This window comes from Cokeromyces recurvatus, assembly GCF_025118155.1.
Source record: "Cokeromyces recurvatus strain NRRL 2243 chromosome Unknown BX663scaffold_30, whole genome shotgun sequence".
In the NCBI taxonomy this organism is placed as follows: domain Eukaryota; kingdom Fungi; phylum Mucoromycota; class Mucoromycetes; order Mucorales; family Mucoraceae; genus Cokeromyces; species Cokeromyces recurvatus.
The window spans coordinates 286994-302323 of record NW_026251416.1 but is presented as its reverse complement, the minus strand read 5'-3'; the positions used below and the strand labels follow the sequence as shown (position 1 = coordinate 302323).

General features: G+C 33.3%; 6 protein-coding genes across 6 annotated transcripts; 4 read left to right on the top strand and 2 right to left on the bottom strand.

Annotated features, from left to right (window-relative positions):
• Positions 1 to 836: 836 nt before the first annotated feature.
• BX663DRAFT_521252 (uncharacterized protein) lies at positions 837 to 1142 on the top strand. Its single transcript, XM_051529220.1, has one exon. The coding sequence runs from the start codon at positions 887 to 889 to the stop codon at positions 1118 to 1120; it is 234 nt and encodes a 77-aa protein (XP_051379528.1). The 5' UTR covers positions 837 to 886; the 3' UTR covers positions 1121 to 1142.
• A 1730-nt stretch (positions 1143 to 2872) lies between these two features.
• Positions 2873 to 3700, top strand: BX663DRAFT_521245 (uncharacterized protein). Its single transcript, XM_051529219.1, has one exon. It carries the CDS (start codon positions 3058 to 3060, stop codon positions 3562 to 3564), a length of 507 nt encoding a protein of 168 aa, XP_051379527.1. The 5' UTR covers positions 2873 to 3057; the 3' UTR covers positions 3565 to 3700.
• A 108-nt stretch (positions 3701 to 3808) lies between these two features.
• BX663DRAFT_489205 (P-loop containing nucleoside triphosphate hydrolase protein) lies at positions 3809 to 5890 on the top strand (the record flags this gene model as incomplete). Its single annotated transcript, XM_051524872.1, has 3 exons — positions 3809 to 3822; positions 4109 to 4127; positions 4622 to 5890. 3 exons carry the CDS (start codon positions 3809 to 3811, stop codon positions 5888 to 5890), a joined length of 1302 nt encoding a protein of 433 aa, XP_051379526.1.
• Positions 5891 to 5914: 24 nt separating this feature from the next.
• BX663DRAFT_554946 (uncharacterized protein) lies at positions 5915 to 10908 on the bottom strand (the record flags this gene model as incomplete). Its single annotated transcript, XM_051531576.1, has 5 exons — positions 5915 to 6013; positions 6082 to 6684; positions 6781 to 8243; positions 8304 to 9768; positions 9874 to 10908. The coding sequence occupies 5 exons, from the start codon at positions 10906 to 10908 to the stop codon at positions 5915 to 5917; spliced, it is 4665 nt and encodes a 1554-aa protein (XP_051379525.1).
• A 466-nt stretch (positions 10909 to 11374) lies between these two features.
• On the top strand, positions 11375 to 12665 carry BX663DRAFT_545664 (uncharacterized protein). Its single transcript, XM_051530937.1, has 2 exons — positions 11375 to 12423; positions 12490 to 12665. Exons 1-2 carry the CDS (start codon positions 11389 to 11391, stop codon positions 12541 to 12543), a joined length of 1089 nt encoding a protein of 362 aa, XP_051379524.1. The 5' UTR covers positions 11375 to 11388; the 3' UTR covers positions 12544 to 12665.
• Positions 12666 to 12717: 52 nt separating this feature from the next.
• BX663DRAFT_521236 (uncharacterized protein) lies at positions 12718 to 15034 on the bottom strand. Its single transcript, XM_051529218.1, has 8 exons — positions 14989 to 15034; positions 14760 to 14895; positions 14602 to 14671; positions 14236 to 14431; positions 13707 to 14168; positions 13431 to 13626; positions 13158 to 13361; positions 12718 to 13073 (listed from the first exon to the last, which is right to left on the bottom strand). Exons 2-8 carry the CDS (start codon positions 14886 to 14888, stop codon positions 12861 to 12863), a joined length of 1470 nt encoding a protein of 489 aa, XP_051379523.1. The 5' UTR covers positions 14889 to 14895; positions 14989 to 15034; the 3' UTR covers positions 12718 to 12860.
• Between the last annotated feature and the right edge of the window lie 296 nt (positions 15035 to 15330).

The following is a 15330-nucleotide window of genomic DNA, read 5'->3' as shown; positions in this document are numbered from 1 at the left end:
TCAAAAATACGTTTGTTGTAAGTGATTCATCAACAATAAAGTTAGTGATTATACTCATATGCTGTTAATTAGATGATTGAACCCAAAGACATTCACAAAATCTCTGTAAGATACTGTTACCAATTTGTTTGTGGAGGTGACCCTCAATGACCAGAATCTATAGATTTAGAAGAACATCAAAAGCAGCGTGTTACCTTATTTTGTCAACCTCTGAAGGAAATTACCCCAATAAAAGTAACATTGAAATCACTTTCTGGGTACGTCCCCGAGAAATGTATACCTATTATTTTCCATATCCTACTAGAATATGAAGAGGAATATGCAAATCACAGTCCTTATCATGTACGAAGATTACCGTTACCTCGTTTGTTTGGCTTGTTCCCAAAACACTCTTTACACTTCAGGTCTATAACAATATCCGCAAACAACTTGTCGGCTTTTCTGTCCACTTCTGTACCAAGGGGGGGTGGGGGTATAATAAGCAACTTGAAATGTTTAAAAAGATTGTGAACTTTAAAACGTGGCGAATTAAAAGGCATAGCATAATCTGAAAAAAAAATTATTAATTGAGCAAACAAGTAGCTGACATAATACTAGCGATCTTACACCTAACGGGAACAATAAAGTCTTATTCGGAAACCTTTTACGCTCAGACAGATTTTCGGTTGATTGTCTTTTTTTTTTTACAAAAAGAAAAAAGGATCTTATCAGACCGTTAATAATCTAGATCTCAAGTTAACAGATTTTGACTACGAAGAGGTGGCGTCAACATTTTTAGTGAATCAACAAAAACTTAAAAAAACAAAATGGAATTGAGAAAGTAGAATCAAAAACTCCAACACACAAGACAGCAAAAGCAGAAAAATAGTGCGAATACTTACAATCTATGCTTGAGCATATTGACGTACTATTTGATTTCTACAAAGATACCAGTGACGAAAGTCGTTTCGCATTATATCAAGGTCGCCAACGGGCTCCAGAAATCATGACCAACATCTTGCTTAATGGCGGGCTGAAGTACAACCGTGAAAGAAGAAAAAGAAATAGGAAGAAGAAGAAGAAAAGTAAGAAAAAAGATAAAAGAAGACAGGAAAAAAAAGAAAAGGGAAAGCAGGAATAAGAAAGTAAAAGAAAGAGAGGAGAAGAAGGTTGTAAATAAGCAAGCAATTTCTATTTCAACGTGTTAAATAGTCCTTATCGAAAAACATTTTAAAAGGTCAAGTAAGTGGAAGCCCCAGGAGTACCGTGAAGATAAGAAAAGAATTCCCTTCATTGTTTTCGGCAACGGTATGTTTGGAAAGGACTCAATTATGCTAAGAGGAAACCGATGTCGAGTTACAAAGATTTTATGGCAGACTCTGAAGAAGAGAGAAAGAGAGGGAAGATTAATTGCTGTTATAATTGACGAATTTAATACATCAAGAGTTTGTAGTAGCTGTCACAACAAGACTCTGAAGCCAGTTGAGCATACTTGTGGTAATAGTATCCTGGAATGCAAATCCTGTGGAATATTATGGCAGCGAGACATCAACGCAAGCAAAAACATGACGGAAATAACATTGTCAATTTGGAGACAAACTGGTCGCCCAACTGCATTTCAAAGACCGAAGAAATCACAACAATAACTATGAGAATCCTATCGCTGTATTATAAATAGCTTGTCTCTCAAGACATTTAGATTATTACAGGTATCACTCATCTAAAAACTAATTTCTGATTTTTCTAGAAACTAATTTTCTTTTGTCCAAATTTCATTTTGGTTTCGTCCAAAAAAAAAAAAAAAAAAAAAAAAAAACATCGTCTAGGAATACTGCAATATATTATTTCGGATAAACATAAAGAAATATCAGGTCCCTAAAATAAGCCACCTTTTTTATTTCATTTTTTTTTTATTTTAAAAAATTTATGGTATCAAATACAGCATTTCTAAAAGAGGAAAGTTCAAAAAATGAGTCATTTTTCTTATCTTATCCAATCATTTTATTTGATAGATGTAATAAATAACTAACTTTAGTTTCCTTTTTTTCTTCTTTTTTTTTTCTCTTCTTTTTCTTTTTCCTTTTCTTTTCCTTTATTCTCTTACTTTTTATAAAGTTTACTTTTTATTTATATTTATTATTGTTTTTATTAGGCTTGGTACCCCTGATAAAAATAGACACATTTTATAAAAGCAAATCTTAATTAAATTTATTATATTTATCTTATTTTTTTTTGCCCCCTTATCTCTATTTCCCATTTGTAGTCCATATTTTAAAATGGCTTTCACCGCTTAAATTATTCGATTATATTCGACAATTTACACGTACCGATTAAAACAACGCAATTTTTATATTTTAGCTTCCCCCCCCCGCCAACTTACATACTTCGATTAAACTATAAACAATCAGTTTATTTTTTTTTTACAACTAACCATTATGGTTTTAATTTCGCAACAATGCTTACACTCTACTCTTTTCTTACTATCAAAAAAGACGTGCAAGTCTCGAAAACCAGTATCTCTATTACCTTGTTGAAAATCTAAATTAATCAATTATCAAGAATTATATTAGAATCCTAAAAAGAAAAAATACCTCTTTTTTTTTTTAAAAAAAAAACAAAATGTCTGTATTCACTACTACTCTTACTACTCCTACTACTACCTCTACTACCTCTACTACTTCTACTCCTATTATCAATACTGTTAAAAATACACACATGACTCAAGACGACGTATTTGCTCAACTTTATCAAGCCTTGACCCCTCCGACAACATCAGACTCTTCTATGTTTGATGAGTGGCTCAAACATGACTTTTTATCAGATTATAGTAATTCTTCTCCTGAAATTGCTACACCTCTTGATACCTATTTGTCTCCTATTTCCCTTAAGGTTGAACAACAACAACAACAACAACAACAACAGCAGCAGCAGCAACAACAACCTCCTGTTTGTATCTTTGATCCAGCTGTTGATTTGGATGTTTCAGCCATTTTGAATTCTCCTCCCACAGAATTGTTTACTAATGCTGCTTCTACTACTACTGCTACATCAACTCCTGTAGTCACTAGTCCTCCTGTTATGTCAACAACGACTCCGGTCGATATGACACAACAAATGAGACATCTTATTGCTGATTTGCCTGCTGCTTTAGCTGCTTTAGCTGCAATTGCTGCTCCTGCTTTATCCACACCATCATCTACTGCAACTACCCCAGTGATGCCTACTACACCCGCTGTCTCTCCTGCTGTCAAGAGTGCTACTACTCCTGCTTTTTCTACTCGTCGCTCTACTACCAAGAAACGTACATTAGACGATATTGATCCTACGGATGATATAGCTATCAAGCGACAAAAGAACACAGATGCTGCACGACGATCACGTCTTCGTAAAGTACAAAAGATGGAAGCACTTGAGAACCGTGTATCAGAACTTGAAAAGTTGAATGCTGGATTACTTATGCATGTAGCTGTGCTTGATTCTGAAAAGACGAATCTTAAAGCAAAAGAATCATCGTATGAAAATCGTATCAAATGTTTAGAAGAACAATTAGCCGAAGCTCATAAAGCACTTTCATCACGATCTTGATTTACTTTTATTATATTATATTATATATTTTTTTTACATTTTTACTGGTTTTCATTTTATTTTATTTTTTTTTTTATTTCATTAATCAAGTAAACTAATAAATGTATATGTACCCATCATTATTACGTTATAGAAATCGTTTTTTTTTTAAATGTCCGTTGTTACCGAATAGCAACACTAAAAAAAAAATAATAAGGTAAAAAATAGGCATATTTATATTTTTAAACAAAAAGAAAAAGACAGTATGTCTTTAATAAAGTAGACATAAAATTGTTTATTATCCTGTATGACCTTTTTTTCTTTTTTTTTTTTCTATCTAATTGATAAATATGATGTTGTTACACTTTCACTATTTTTTTTTTTTTTTTTTAAAGATAATCAATCAGCGAAATAGGAGTAGGAGTTGAATGTTAGATGCGTGACTGGTTTTCCTCTCTATAATTTTTTTTTTTAAATGACTTGTTGCTACAAAAAAAAAACTTAAAAAGGGCCTTCAAATCAAAAATTTCTTTTTTTTTTTTTTAATCCTTTCTTCTTTCGATAGACAAGTTACTAAAAGGCAAGTATGATTAACATATTATATAACAAAGAAGAAAAAGAAGACAAGATATTTTTTTTATCGTTTAAAAAGATGAAAAACATAACAGACCTGTTCTGCATTTTTAAGCTGAAGATAAACCTTTATTGCCTATTTACCACTGAAAACAACGATAAAAAAAAAATTCTTGTCTTTCTTGAAAAAAATAATAGTTGCTAATACGAATATTTTAAACGAATAGGTTTCTTTCTTATTATTCAAGAATTAGAAAATATACCTTTTGGGGCTTGCTTTATCTCTTTTTTTTTTAAAAAAAAATATAAATATAAATATATTTATTTTTATTTACATCAATAAACTCGTTTCCTTTTTTCTTTAATTATAATTAAATCTTTGTACATGTTTGTTCGTTATAAGCCTATTTTATTAAAAAGATGTTACTATTCTACATTTAAGGTTTTTTTTTTCTCACTGAACTAAAAACTCCCTTACTCATCATCTATGTCCTTCACTATTTAGGAACTTGGTATTTCGGCTTCCATCTGTCAAAGACTTGAAAAAAACTTTAATATTCTTCAACCTACCCTTGCTCAAACTCAATTTATTCCTTTACTCCTCTCTGGTCAAAAGGATGTCCTTTTACGAGATCGTCCAGGCACAGGCAAGACATTGGGCATCGTTGCCACCTTAGCCTCCCTCGTCAACCGACGTTCATTATTCATCGTCCCTAATCAAGAACTTGCCTTTCAAATCGGTCGTTGGCTCCAGATGCTCACGACCGCAGATCGTTTTCAAATCTTGGCAAGTCATTATCATCACGACGACGACGACGACAACAACAACACTCGTCTTCATATGCCACCATCCCTTGTGATTGCCACACCAGGTTGTCTCTTGGATCTCTGTAATAACAGGGGGCTTCGTCTGGGCCCCCTTGATCATCTCATCATCGATGAGGCTGATCAAGCACTAGGACTTCCTAAACGTTATGCTCCTAAACGTGACTTTGAGAGACGGGCGAGACATCCTAAAGCTACTGAGGTCCTCTTGGATCTTCTCGTAAGGGATCCTAACGGTCAGCAGCAACAACAACAACAGCGACCACGACATCAAACAGTCATGAGTTCCGCTACCTTGAACCGTCCATTTCGTCATTTCGTAAGCCGGCAAAGATCTTGGCTTTTGAAAGATGAACACGTCTTTATTGATGGTTGTTGTTGTACGAATGAGGAGACATCACCCTCTCGTGTCGTTCAACATCATTGTCTTGTCCTATCTCAGCACTCCATTCGTAACATGCGATCTAAAAGGGAAGAGGGAAAAGAAGAAGAAGACGTAATGATGGAGAAGGTGGAGAAGGAGGAGGAGGAGGATGTGATACTGGATAGCATGGCAGTCCTGCAGAGTCTTGAGCATGTACAGAATGGTATCTTCTTTATCCCAACTACTCAATCTATCTCACATGTGAAAACAAAGTTGGCTGAAAGAGAGGTGGTCGTGAAGGATTTAAAGGATTATACCCCCGGTGCTAAAGGTTTATGGCTCGCTACTGAATTTACAGCAAGAGGAATCGATATCCCTAACCTCTCTCATGTCTTCCTCTGGGGTCCTCCTTCCTCTCCTGCCTCCTTTTTACATATTGCAGGTCGTACTGGAAGATTAGGCAGTAGTAGTGATCAGAGTAGGAAAGTGATTAGCCTAGTCAATTCATCAACTGAAGCTAAAATTGCAAACATGTATCGTCTTTTAAATATTCCTGTGCAAACTTATGAACATGTAGTAGAGTAGAAATAATCAAAGTTTTCTTTTTTATTATTGGGGTAATGTTAAAAGAATTTTGTTTATGAAATAAATTAAACCAGTATCATCATCTGTAGCCGTTTCTAATAACTTGAAAATACGCTTGATAATCTAAATAATGAACATGTATAAATTTATTAGAATCATGATTTTTTTTTTTTTGAGAATAAATAACATACTTGTTCTTGTTCTGCCTTAGTGTTACTGGTATGATAGACATAATAGTGAAGTAGATAAATTGTATCTGCAAATCGAATATCTTGATCTACTAGAATGGTATTGGACAAGATGGTATGCAATCCTATCTCAAGACTTTCCTTGATTGATTTTCTTTTAGAGGATGAAGTCAGATAGACTACAAAGGCATCTAAACAGCGTAGAATCCAATTCAAAATGCCTGTTGGTGGCTCTTCATGAATCAACTCGGCAATCACTTTCCAACCTGTGAAATCGGCATGGATAGATGACGATGATATTAAATCAATCATGGCTGATACAATATGTTTCATCACTGTCGTACTTGATTGTTGTTGCAACAAACGATAACATTCACAAAGCCCCACTATTCTATTTAATAAACTGATATCCTTGTCGTCTATAGATGCCATCGTTTGATTTACAGTGCACTGAATCGCTTTACACAAAATCACTTGTTTATTTTCGCTTGCAAAAAGTGATTTTGTTATTGTTTCATAAACGACTTGTTGAAGCGATTCAATGAATGCTTTTTTGCTTTCATCTTTACAAACTAAATGATTTCTTAACGTATCCAACAGAATAGACTTTAGGAAGAGAGAAAAAAAAAGAAGAAGGAAAAGGGGAGGGAATATTAAAAAAAAAGGGATTAATTTTTAATATACATTTTTTTTTTTTTTTACCTGTTTCTCTTGATCAAATTCATTAAACTTTTCTCCTAAAGCCGTCATCAGCTCTAGCATTCGACTTTCAGAAAATTGAACCCTTTTAACAACTGCATTCATACCACGTCGTTGCTGCTGCTGCTGTTGCTGTTGCTGTTTTTCAAGTCTTGGTAATCCTCCTAATTCTAACACTGTGCCCAGTACTTGTTCACTCACATCCCATTCTGTTTCAACTTTCATTATCAAGTATTCTGATAATGAAATCGAAGTCGCTGCATGAACCGATGCAAACATCAAGCCGTCATTAGAAGTGGATGATAACAAGGGGAGCCAATGAACGGGTGGCAAAGGACCTGGTGTTGCAATCAGTGCCCTCCACAAGGTAGTATGATCTGTCGACTTTACCAGCTGATCAAAGACAGCCCTCAAATAACTTGTATTTTGATTTAATCTATTATAATTAGCAGGTTCGTTTGTATGATGATGTTGTTGTTGTTGTTGTTGTTGATTCATGGTAGTAAGTATCGATTGTTCAAGGACTTTACCATAGATGGCAGCTGCCACACGTCCACTTTTTAAATTACCCATCGTTTTCTTAAAGACCAAGTCTGATAGAGTCAATAATACCCTTTGACGACAGGAAGGTATAGTCGTTTGTTCTCTATTGACATCATGACCCACGACGTATCGAATACCCGCTAAGGAAGCTAATCCGAATAAACTAGCAATACGATAATGGCTTGCTGCATCATCTGTGTTGATACTTGACAATAAGGGTTTCATTGCCTCTTCACATATTCTTTCATCCTTTTTCAAGACAAAGGTATGATATTGAATTTGCGTATAAGGAATAATAAAATGATAAAAATGCTGTGCCAAGTTGGGGTCTTGAGAGGCTGCTGTCATGGCTGATTCAACTAAATGAGATAACTCTTCATTGAGATGATGATCATGAATAGTTGTTGTTGTTGTTATTGTTGCTGCTATTACTGCTGCTGCACAAACCCAGGTAGAACCAAATATAAATCCCTTTTGAACGACTTGGCCTTCAAGATACTTTCCAAGTTGATCAGCGGCAAATTGAATACTCTCCTTATTTAATGGATCTGCTGCAGCAAGACCCATCAAGAGACCTATCGCACGACTATCATCAGATAAGGTCTTTAATTCATCTGTGATCTTAAAACGTCCTGCTGTATATCCATTTGCAAATTGAATTAAATCAAGGGCTGTATCAATATTGCGTGGCATCTTTTGATTTGTTTTATCGAACAAGATGGGTTGTATCATATCTTGATCTTTCGCTAAATAGGCTAATGAAAATCGAGCTGCAAACTGGACTTCCTCACTCATCAAATGAGCTGAATGAGATAAAGCTGAACTAGATAAATTAATATAATTTTTTAAAAGAGTTTGTATCATATCATTTGCATAAGATGTAGCAAATGAGGGTGACCAAGTACGTAACACGTTGATAAGACCTATCCATATCATCTTCCTATGTGAGTTTTTTTTTTTTCATAACTATATACATATATTACCTGTTATCGCGAGCATAATATTACATGTCACACCTGGAATCGTACTCTTTTCTAACCTTACCATTAAATCCTTTACTAAATTCGCTACTTGTTCTTCATCCTTCTTGAACTCCTCTAACGCATTTCGTCTAAAAAAGGACTCCCACATATCAATACTCGATAGACGTAATAATAAATGATCCGTCAAGGTAACATCTGTAAAGGCCGTCACCATAAAACGATACCATTTGGGTTCTTGATGAACGGCCTGTAAGACTGCCATTGTATAGCCTGATCTTAAACCAGGGGGGACTCGTCCGGTTTCCCAAACCTCTAATAATTGTCTTCCAATATCTTCTGTAGTATGAGTCTTCACAGTGTCTTGTTGTTTAAACAAGCCACGTCGCATATGATCAAGTTCATTTGACATGAGTTTAGCTAATACGAGGTCACCACCCTTCGTAAATTCGCTCAGAATTTGAACACATTCGGGTGCCTTTTCAGGTAGAACACTCATGATATCCTGAGCAGGGAATTCAGCTAGGGACTTGATGGCATACTCAGCTGCTTCCTCATCTGACAAAAGAGGCAACAGATAATCCTTCAATACAGTCGATTTAAATTGTAAAAAGGCTTCTGATATATCTTCTTTACGTCCTACAATGGAGTAAAAGTCGCATAATTGACGTGTCATCCATTGTTTCCCTGTTGATTGAGCTAAATACATGACAGCAATGGTCCAGATGGATCTAGGCTCTGCAAAGCCAGCCTTGATACAATGATTGATCGTCGTCATGAGAAGAGTGAGTGAAGCTGAGCTCAAGTCTCTACAGGTCTGTAAGAGGGAGATAACGAGAGGGAGAATATCAGGACAGCAAAGACGTGGTTGGTCTCGACACACATCACGCATCGTTGTTAGAATAGCTAATTCTAATTTGATCGATAATTGAGTTTTAGAAGAGGTAAGGTTCATGAAACGGTCTACAGAGGCTGCTTTACGTTGAGATACCCAATCAGTCAAGATACGTTTCAACTCCTGCCAAACACGAGGATGAATTTGGAAAAGATGAGCTAAGGCTTTAATACCCAATACAGACATCATATTGGATTGCTGTTGTGTAGACAAGATCAGTTGTAAAATTTTAGATGTAATCGTAGTATCTTTAGGATCTGCTAAAGAAGGAATAAGATCTCGGAAGAGAAGCACTGTAAGTTCAGCATTGGATGAACGTAACTTGTAAAGAAGGAAGAGTAAGAAAGGAAACTTATAATTGTATCGAGGTGATAACCTATTGACAAACTGAGTAAGATCTGAATAATATTTTAATGAGCCATCTATTAAAGGAGTAGTGAATAATACGGAGAGTATAAGATCAGTATCGTTATTAGGTTTAATAGGCGCTTGATGGGTATATAAGCCATTTAAATAAACAAAGAAATGACCTAATAACCCAACTATTTTGTACTTTTTTGCTATATTCCTTAACTAAAAAAAAAAAAAAAAAAAAAAAAAAAAAAAAAAAAAAAAAGATTAGAAAAGACAAAAAAAGTTTTTTTTTTTTGTTATATGGTAGATAATGTGTGCACTCACTTGTTCTAATTTATATTGACTATCATCAGTAGTTAGATTAGTAATAGTAGAATGATCGAGGTAAGTAATCATATCTAACAGGTCTTGCTTTAGTTTGCATAATTCTTCATTTGTCTTTATATGTCTATCATTTAGCTCTGACAAAACTTGGTATAATGGTAAATAAGCAATACGAAGTACAATTGCATCCTGCTTGTTAAATAAGGATTTCATCAAGTCAATAATCATGCATTGTGCCTTTACAGTGTCAACTCTAACAAGAAGATAAGAAAGAGCTGCCCAGACAAGATCATACGTGACTTCATCTTGTTCAACACTATTTATCAATTGTTGAAGACGCGTTAAATATGCATATAAAGGACAATAGGTGATATCAAATGTCGTCAAAAGACGATCCAGGACATGATACAACAAGACATCAGGTGAATTAAAAGTCATAAAGAAGTCCACAAGCTCAAGATAACGTTGGTGATCATTATAAAGCGGGTACATAAAAAGAATCTCGGACAAGGCTTGATCAATCTCAGCGTTACGGATTGTCATTAAACGGTTCAAAAGAGCACTACTTGATAAATTTATATCCACTAAAAATATGGATTTAAATACTGGCTTCAAGCTAACTATTGTTTCACTATGTTCTAAAAAGTATTCGATTTCTTCTAAAACTGTAAAATATAAATCGGGTTTTTCACGCAAGATGACGATGAATGGATGGATAGGTTTATTAACATGGTGAAATTGAAATTCTTTTTTAGTTGATGAGGAATTGGCAAGTAGTAGACGAGTTAAAGTATGTAAGAGAACATCGAGTTTGGTTGAATGATCAGTGCACGTCAAGATAAGATTTTGGATACCTTGAATGAATTGTGATGGATGATCTTGGTTAAGCACTATTTTTTCACATATATGGGATGCAGCAATCGTAGAACAGTTCTTGAGAAATGACCAAAATTGATTATCCAAATTAGACGATGCTATATTTTCATAGGCGTTATAGACTTGTACAAATCGATGATCGACGATACTATCTGTCATATCATACAACGAAACAAAAAAAAAATAAAAAAAGAAAGAAATAAAAAGCAAAAGAAAACAAAAAAAAAAATAAAAAATAAAAAAAAAATAAAATATTATATAATAAGTTTAGAGATAGCATAAAATAGATTTGTCTTAATACAAGACTTTGATATACCATGATTTAATAAGGATAGCGTCTATAAGCAATGCCTTCCTCTTTTGATGTATTTTCCTGTATAATTTCCATTGAATAAATACGATACTTTCAACATTAGTGCAGAAGAAAGATTTAATAATAATTCCTATTAAGCAAATAGTTTTCTACTCATGTCTTTACTTTTTTTTTTTTTTTTTTTTTGTATACAGGGCAATTGAATTGGCCTGTAGTTTTGCATTAGTAACGACACTCATAGTCACAAAACTATAACACAAGTAATAAGCATGTAAATAATAATAATAATAATAATAATGCCTTTTTCTCTCTCTCTCTCTCTCCTCATGAATAACATATCCAACTGTGTTTTAATTAAAATCTTACTTTATATACCTGAAAAGGAAAGGAGAGAAACTAAAGCATCTCTCAAGTTAACATGCAAACATTTGTATAAAGCAATTCGCTCTATCTTTCCGAACAGAATGGTTAAACTTTCCTCTATTGACGCTATCAATGACTTTTGTAGTTCTCTTCAAAGGGACTCTTCTTGGTGTTTTGAGATTAACGGTTTACAAGTCAACGAAGAATCATCATCACAACTCAGCAAAGCGCAACCTGATCTTAATCTTCGTACTGAATATTCTCATCTTTATAAAAATTTGCCAGCTATTTTTAAGCTTTGCTCAAATCTAAATCACCTGTCAGTGAGTGCTCGAAAAGATGATTGCTTTATTACGTATTTCACAATAGTCAGAGATAACACTTGTTATTTAAAAAACTTGCAAAGACTGGACGCACCTGGATTAGGAAGATGTTCAAAAAGGACAGCTAAATTCTATTTGGATACCATTTTAAATATAAAAGACAATATAACACAACTTGAAATTAATAAAAATACATTATGCAAGGTGATAGTCACTGATTTTGGAAGACTGGATGCATTTACCAAGTTATTCCCGCATTTACACCACTTAAAAATAAGAGCCAATAAAGTATGGAAGAAGGAATCTGTTCATTTTGTAGAGCTGATTGAAAGTAATAAAGAATTGAAGACATTCAGTTTTATCAGTAAAAAAACATTTGAGATTTGCATGGTATCAGATACTGATTTAAAAGAAAAGAGGATAACAAATAGTAATTCACTTGAACGAGTTGTATTAAGTACAGTTTCATTACATATAAATACATTACGGTATATCATAGCTAAATGTAAAAGACTACATCATTTTGAGCTCTATGTTTCTAAAGGCATCGCACCTTTCCAACTACAGCAAACACCTACCACTATGTATCAATTTATTCAACATCATCTTGTGCCTTTTATAGAAGATATTGCTATTGTCAACTTGAACATTCACTTTGGAGGAAGCAATCAAAGAGTAAGTTTATGGTCTTTTTGTATATACATATGTATTTGAATTTAACTCACTTTTTTTTTTAATAAGCTTCAAATGCAAAAAGGTCAAGAGACTAAATTTATTTTAAAAAGTTTACCTTAAATGAATTATTTCTAATACCGTTGACTTCTACACTATATGTATTTAATTATGGAAACCATTTGCTCAGTATTACTCCAACTATAAATATATAACAGTATTAAAAGATAAAACATGTCATATTATATATATTTTTTCAATGATGTATATCTTTATGAGATAAAAAATATAGATATACAGTTATTAATGGGGGGTTTCTTTTATATATTTATATATTTGTATATGTATATATAAAACAGAGAGGGGAGGGGAAAGAGAGAGAGAAGCCCTTTAAGAAAAGGAAAAGAAATAAAGAATAATATAATAACAATACAATAAGCTTATTCAGTCAAGGCATTTTCAGAATGAGGTAATTCCTCAAGTTTTTCTGTTTTTAGTTCTTCATTTTTCTTTGCCAAAGTCATCTCTGCTAATTCTGTACGAAGTTTATCAAGTTCAATTTGAAGAACACGAATCTTTGTATCCTTTAGTGCCAACTGATTCTTTAAGTCTTCATTCTCTTTTGTAAGTTCCTCTGTTGATTTTTCAGCAGACTATATTTATAAAAAATAAATAAATATAAAACGATTCAATATATATATATATATATATATATAACATAAAACAAATAAACTTACATTCTTTTCAATAGTAGAAGAGGATGCTTTTACTTCTTCAACAGGTGCTGAAGGTACAAACTCCTTTTTACTCTTTGCAACAAATCCTGCTTCAAGATCTTTTAGTTTGGGATTAGCGTCTTTACCCTCAAACCATTCATCAGCTGTAAGTGCAGGTTCGTCACTAATACAAGGAGGATAAATATCTGACTGGAATGCATCTGACTATCAAACATAACATATATATAAAAATGAGAAGAATTCCTTGACAAAAATTAGATTTATGATCTTTACCTTTCTAGGAACAGTGAATGAGATAGGTTCAATTAATGATATGCCAACCTTATAAGCTCTAGCAATTTCACATTCATTTGCATGGACAGCACGTTTAGGTAAGAAACCCATACCTCGTTGAGGTTCAATTGTTTTGAACTCAGAAAGGAAATGCAAAGCATCATTATCATATTCATAATAACGAATATTACCATCACTAAGAGAGATTTACAAGTTAATAAATGGATTTAACGCTATTTTTTTTTTCTTCCAAAAAAAAAAAAAGGATCACTTTACCCTTTACCAGCAAGGAACAAAATCTTTGTATCAGGATCATAAAATGGCATAATAACACCAGAGGAAGTATCTAAAAATTCAGATTTGATAGGTTTGGACAAGTCGGTAGCGTTCCAAAGATTCAATTGACGATCACTCATACGAGAAAAGCCAGTGGTAGCAAGACGGTCTGTATCACCAAGCCAAACAACACGGGAACCCTTAATACCTTGATGTCCTGCACCTTCTTGTACGATCTGGTTTGAACGAACATCAAAGACACGTAACTTTTTATCTCGACATGTAGTAGCCATCAAGGAACCATTATAATTCCATGCCATGGATTGAATCAATTCAGTATGACCTGTAATTTCCTGCTTTTCAACTCCCTTTTCAATATCCCATAACTTGATGGTTAAATCTGTACTAGCTGAGGCCAAGACATTTTCTGCTACAGGATGGAAAAGCACGTGCCCCACCTTACTAATAATAATAATAATAATAGTATGAGTATACATGATCTATATCTATATCTATTTCTATCTATTACCGACTATGACCAGATAGTTTTAAAACAGGATTGATTTCTTCTTGGTCTTCAGCATATTGTTCAGGAATATCCCAAATCATAATTTTACTATCTTCAGATCCAGAAGCAATCACATAATCGTTAAAAGGATTAAAATCAGTATCGAGGACAGGACCTGTATGTCCACGGAAAAGAGGATAATTATCTGGTAATTTGCCTATTTTAAGAAATATAATTAGTACGTGCCGGCGCGTTTATTTTATTTTTTTTCCTCTCCTCTTCCCGCCTTTTTTTTTTTTTTTTGCCTCCTTATTACTTATATTAAATCCCCTTTCTCCCTTCCTTCCTCCCTCTCTCTTTTATATATATATAATCAGTATAGCTTACCAACTTGTTCATGAGGAATAACAGCAAAAGTACCACCACCAGCGGATTGCCAGTTGATAGAAATGAAACGCTAAACACACACACACAAAAGACATGTTCGTTATTCATTTATTTTTATTTAAAAACAATATATATTTATATACACATCTGAAACTTACAGGATTAGCTTTCAACATGTTAGTATCCCAAGCATTTGTGCTTACACGAAGGTTATCATAACAAAAATCTCTTTTAGCACAAGTACCATAAACATGGCGATACTTGGAAGGTCGAACAAAGAAAGCCATACTAAAACTATTTATTTATTTATTTTTTAAAAAAATAATAATAATGATAATAATGTAAGGAACAAGAAGACATATTTTGTTTTCGTTATAAGTTTTTTACCTTAATTTTTTAAGGGAAAAATAAATAAATTATACAAAAAAAAAAAAAAAAAAAAAAAAAAAAAAAAAAAAAAAAAAAAAGAAAGAAAAAATCATTTTTTTGAAAGAGAGGAGAAGAGTTTAAAAATAAAGGACTGTGGGTTTTAATTTTATAGTCATAAACGAATGAAAATTAGCCCTTTGTTGTTTCTTATTCTTACAATAATCCATTTTTGGCATTGTTTTTTATTTCAACTCAGTGCAGCAACAACAACAACAACAACAACAACAATAAAAGACGAAGAAAGCATACGATAATATTAGATATCAAGTTTTTTTATATATTTATATAAATAATCAAGGT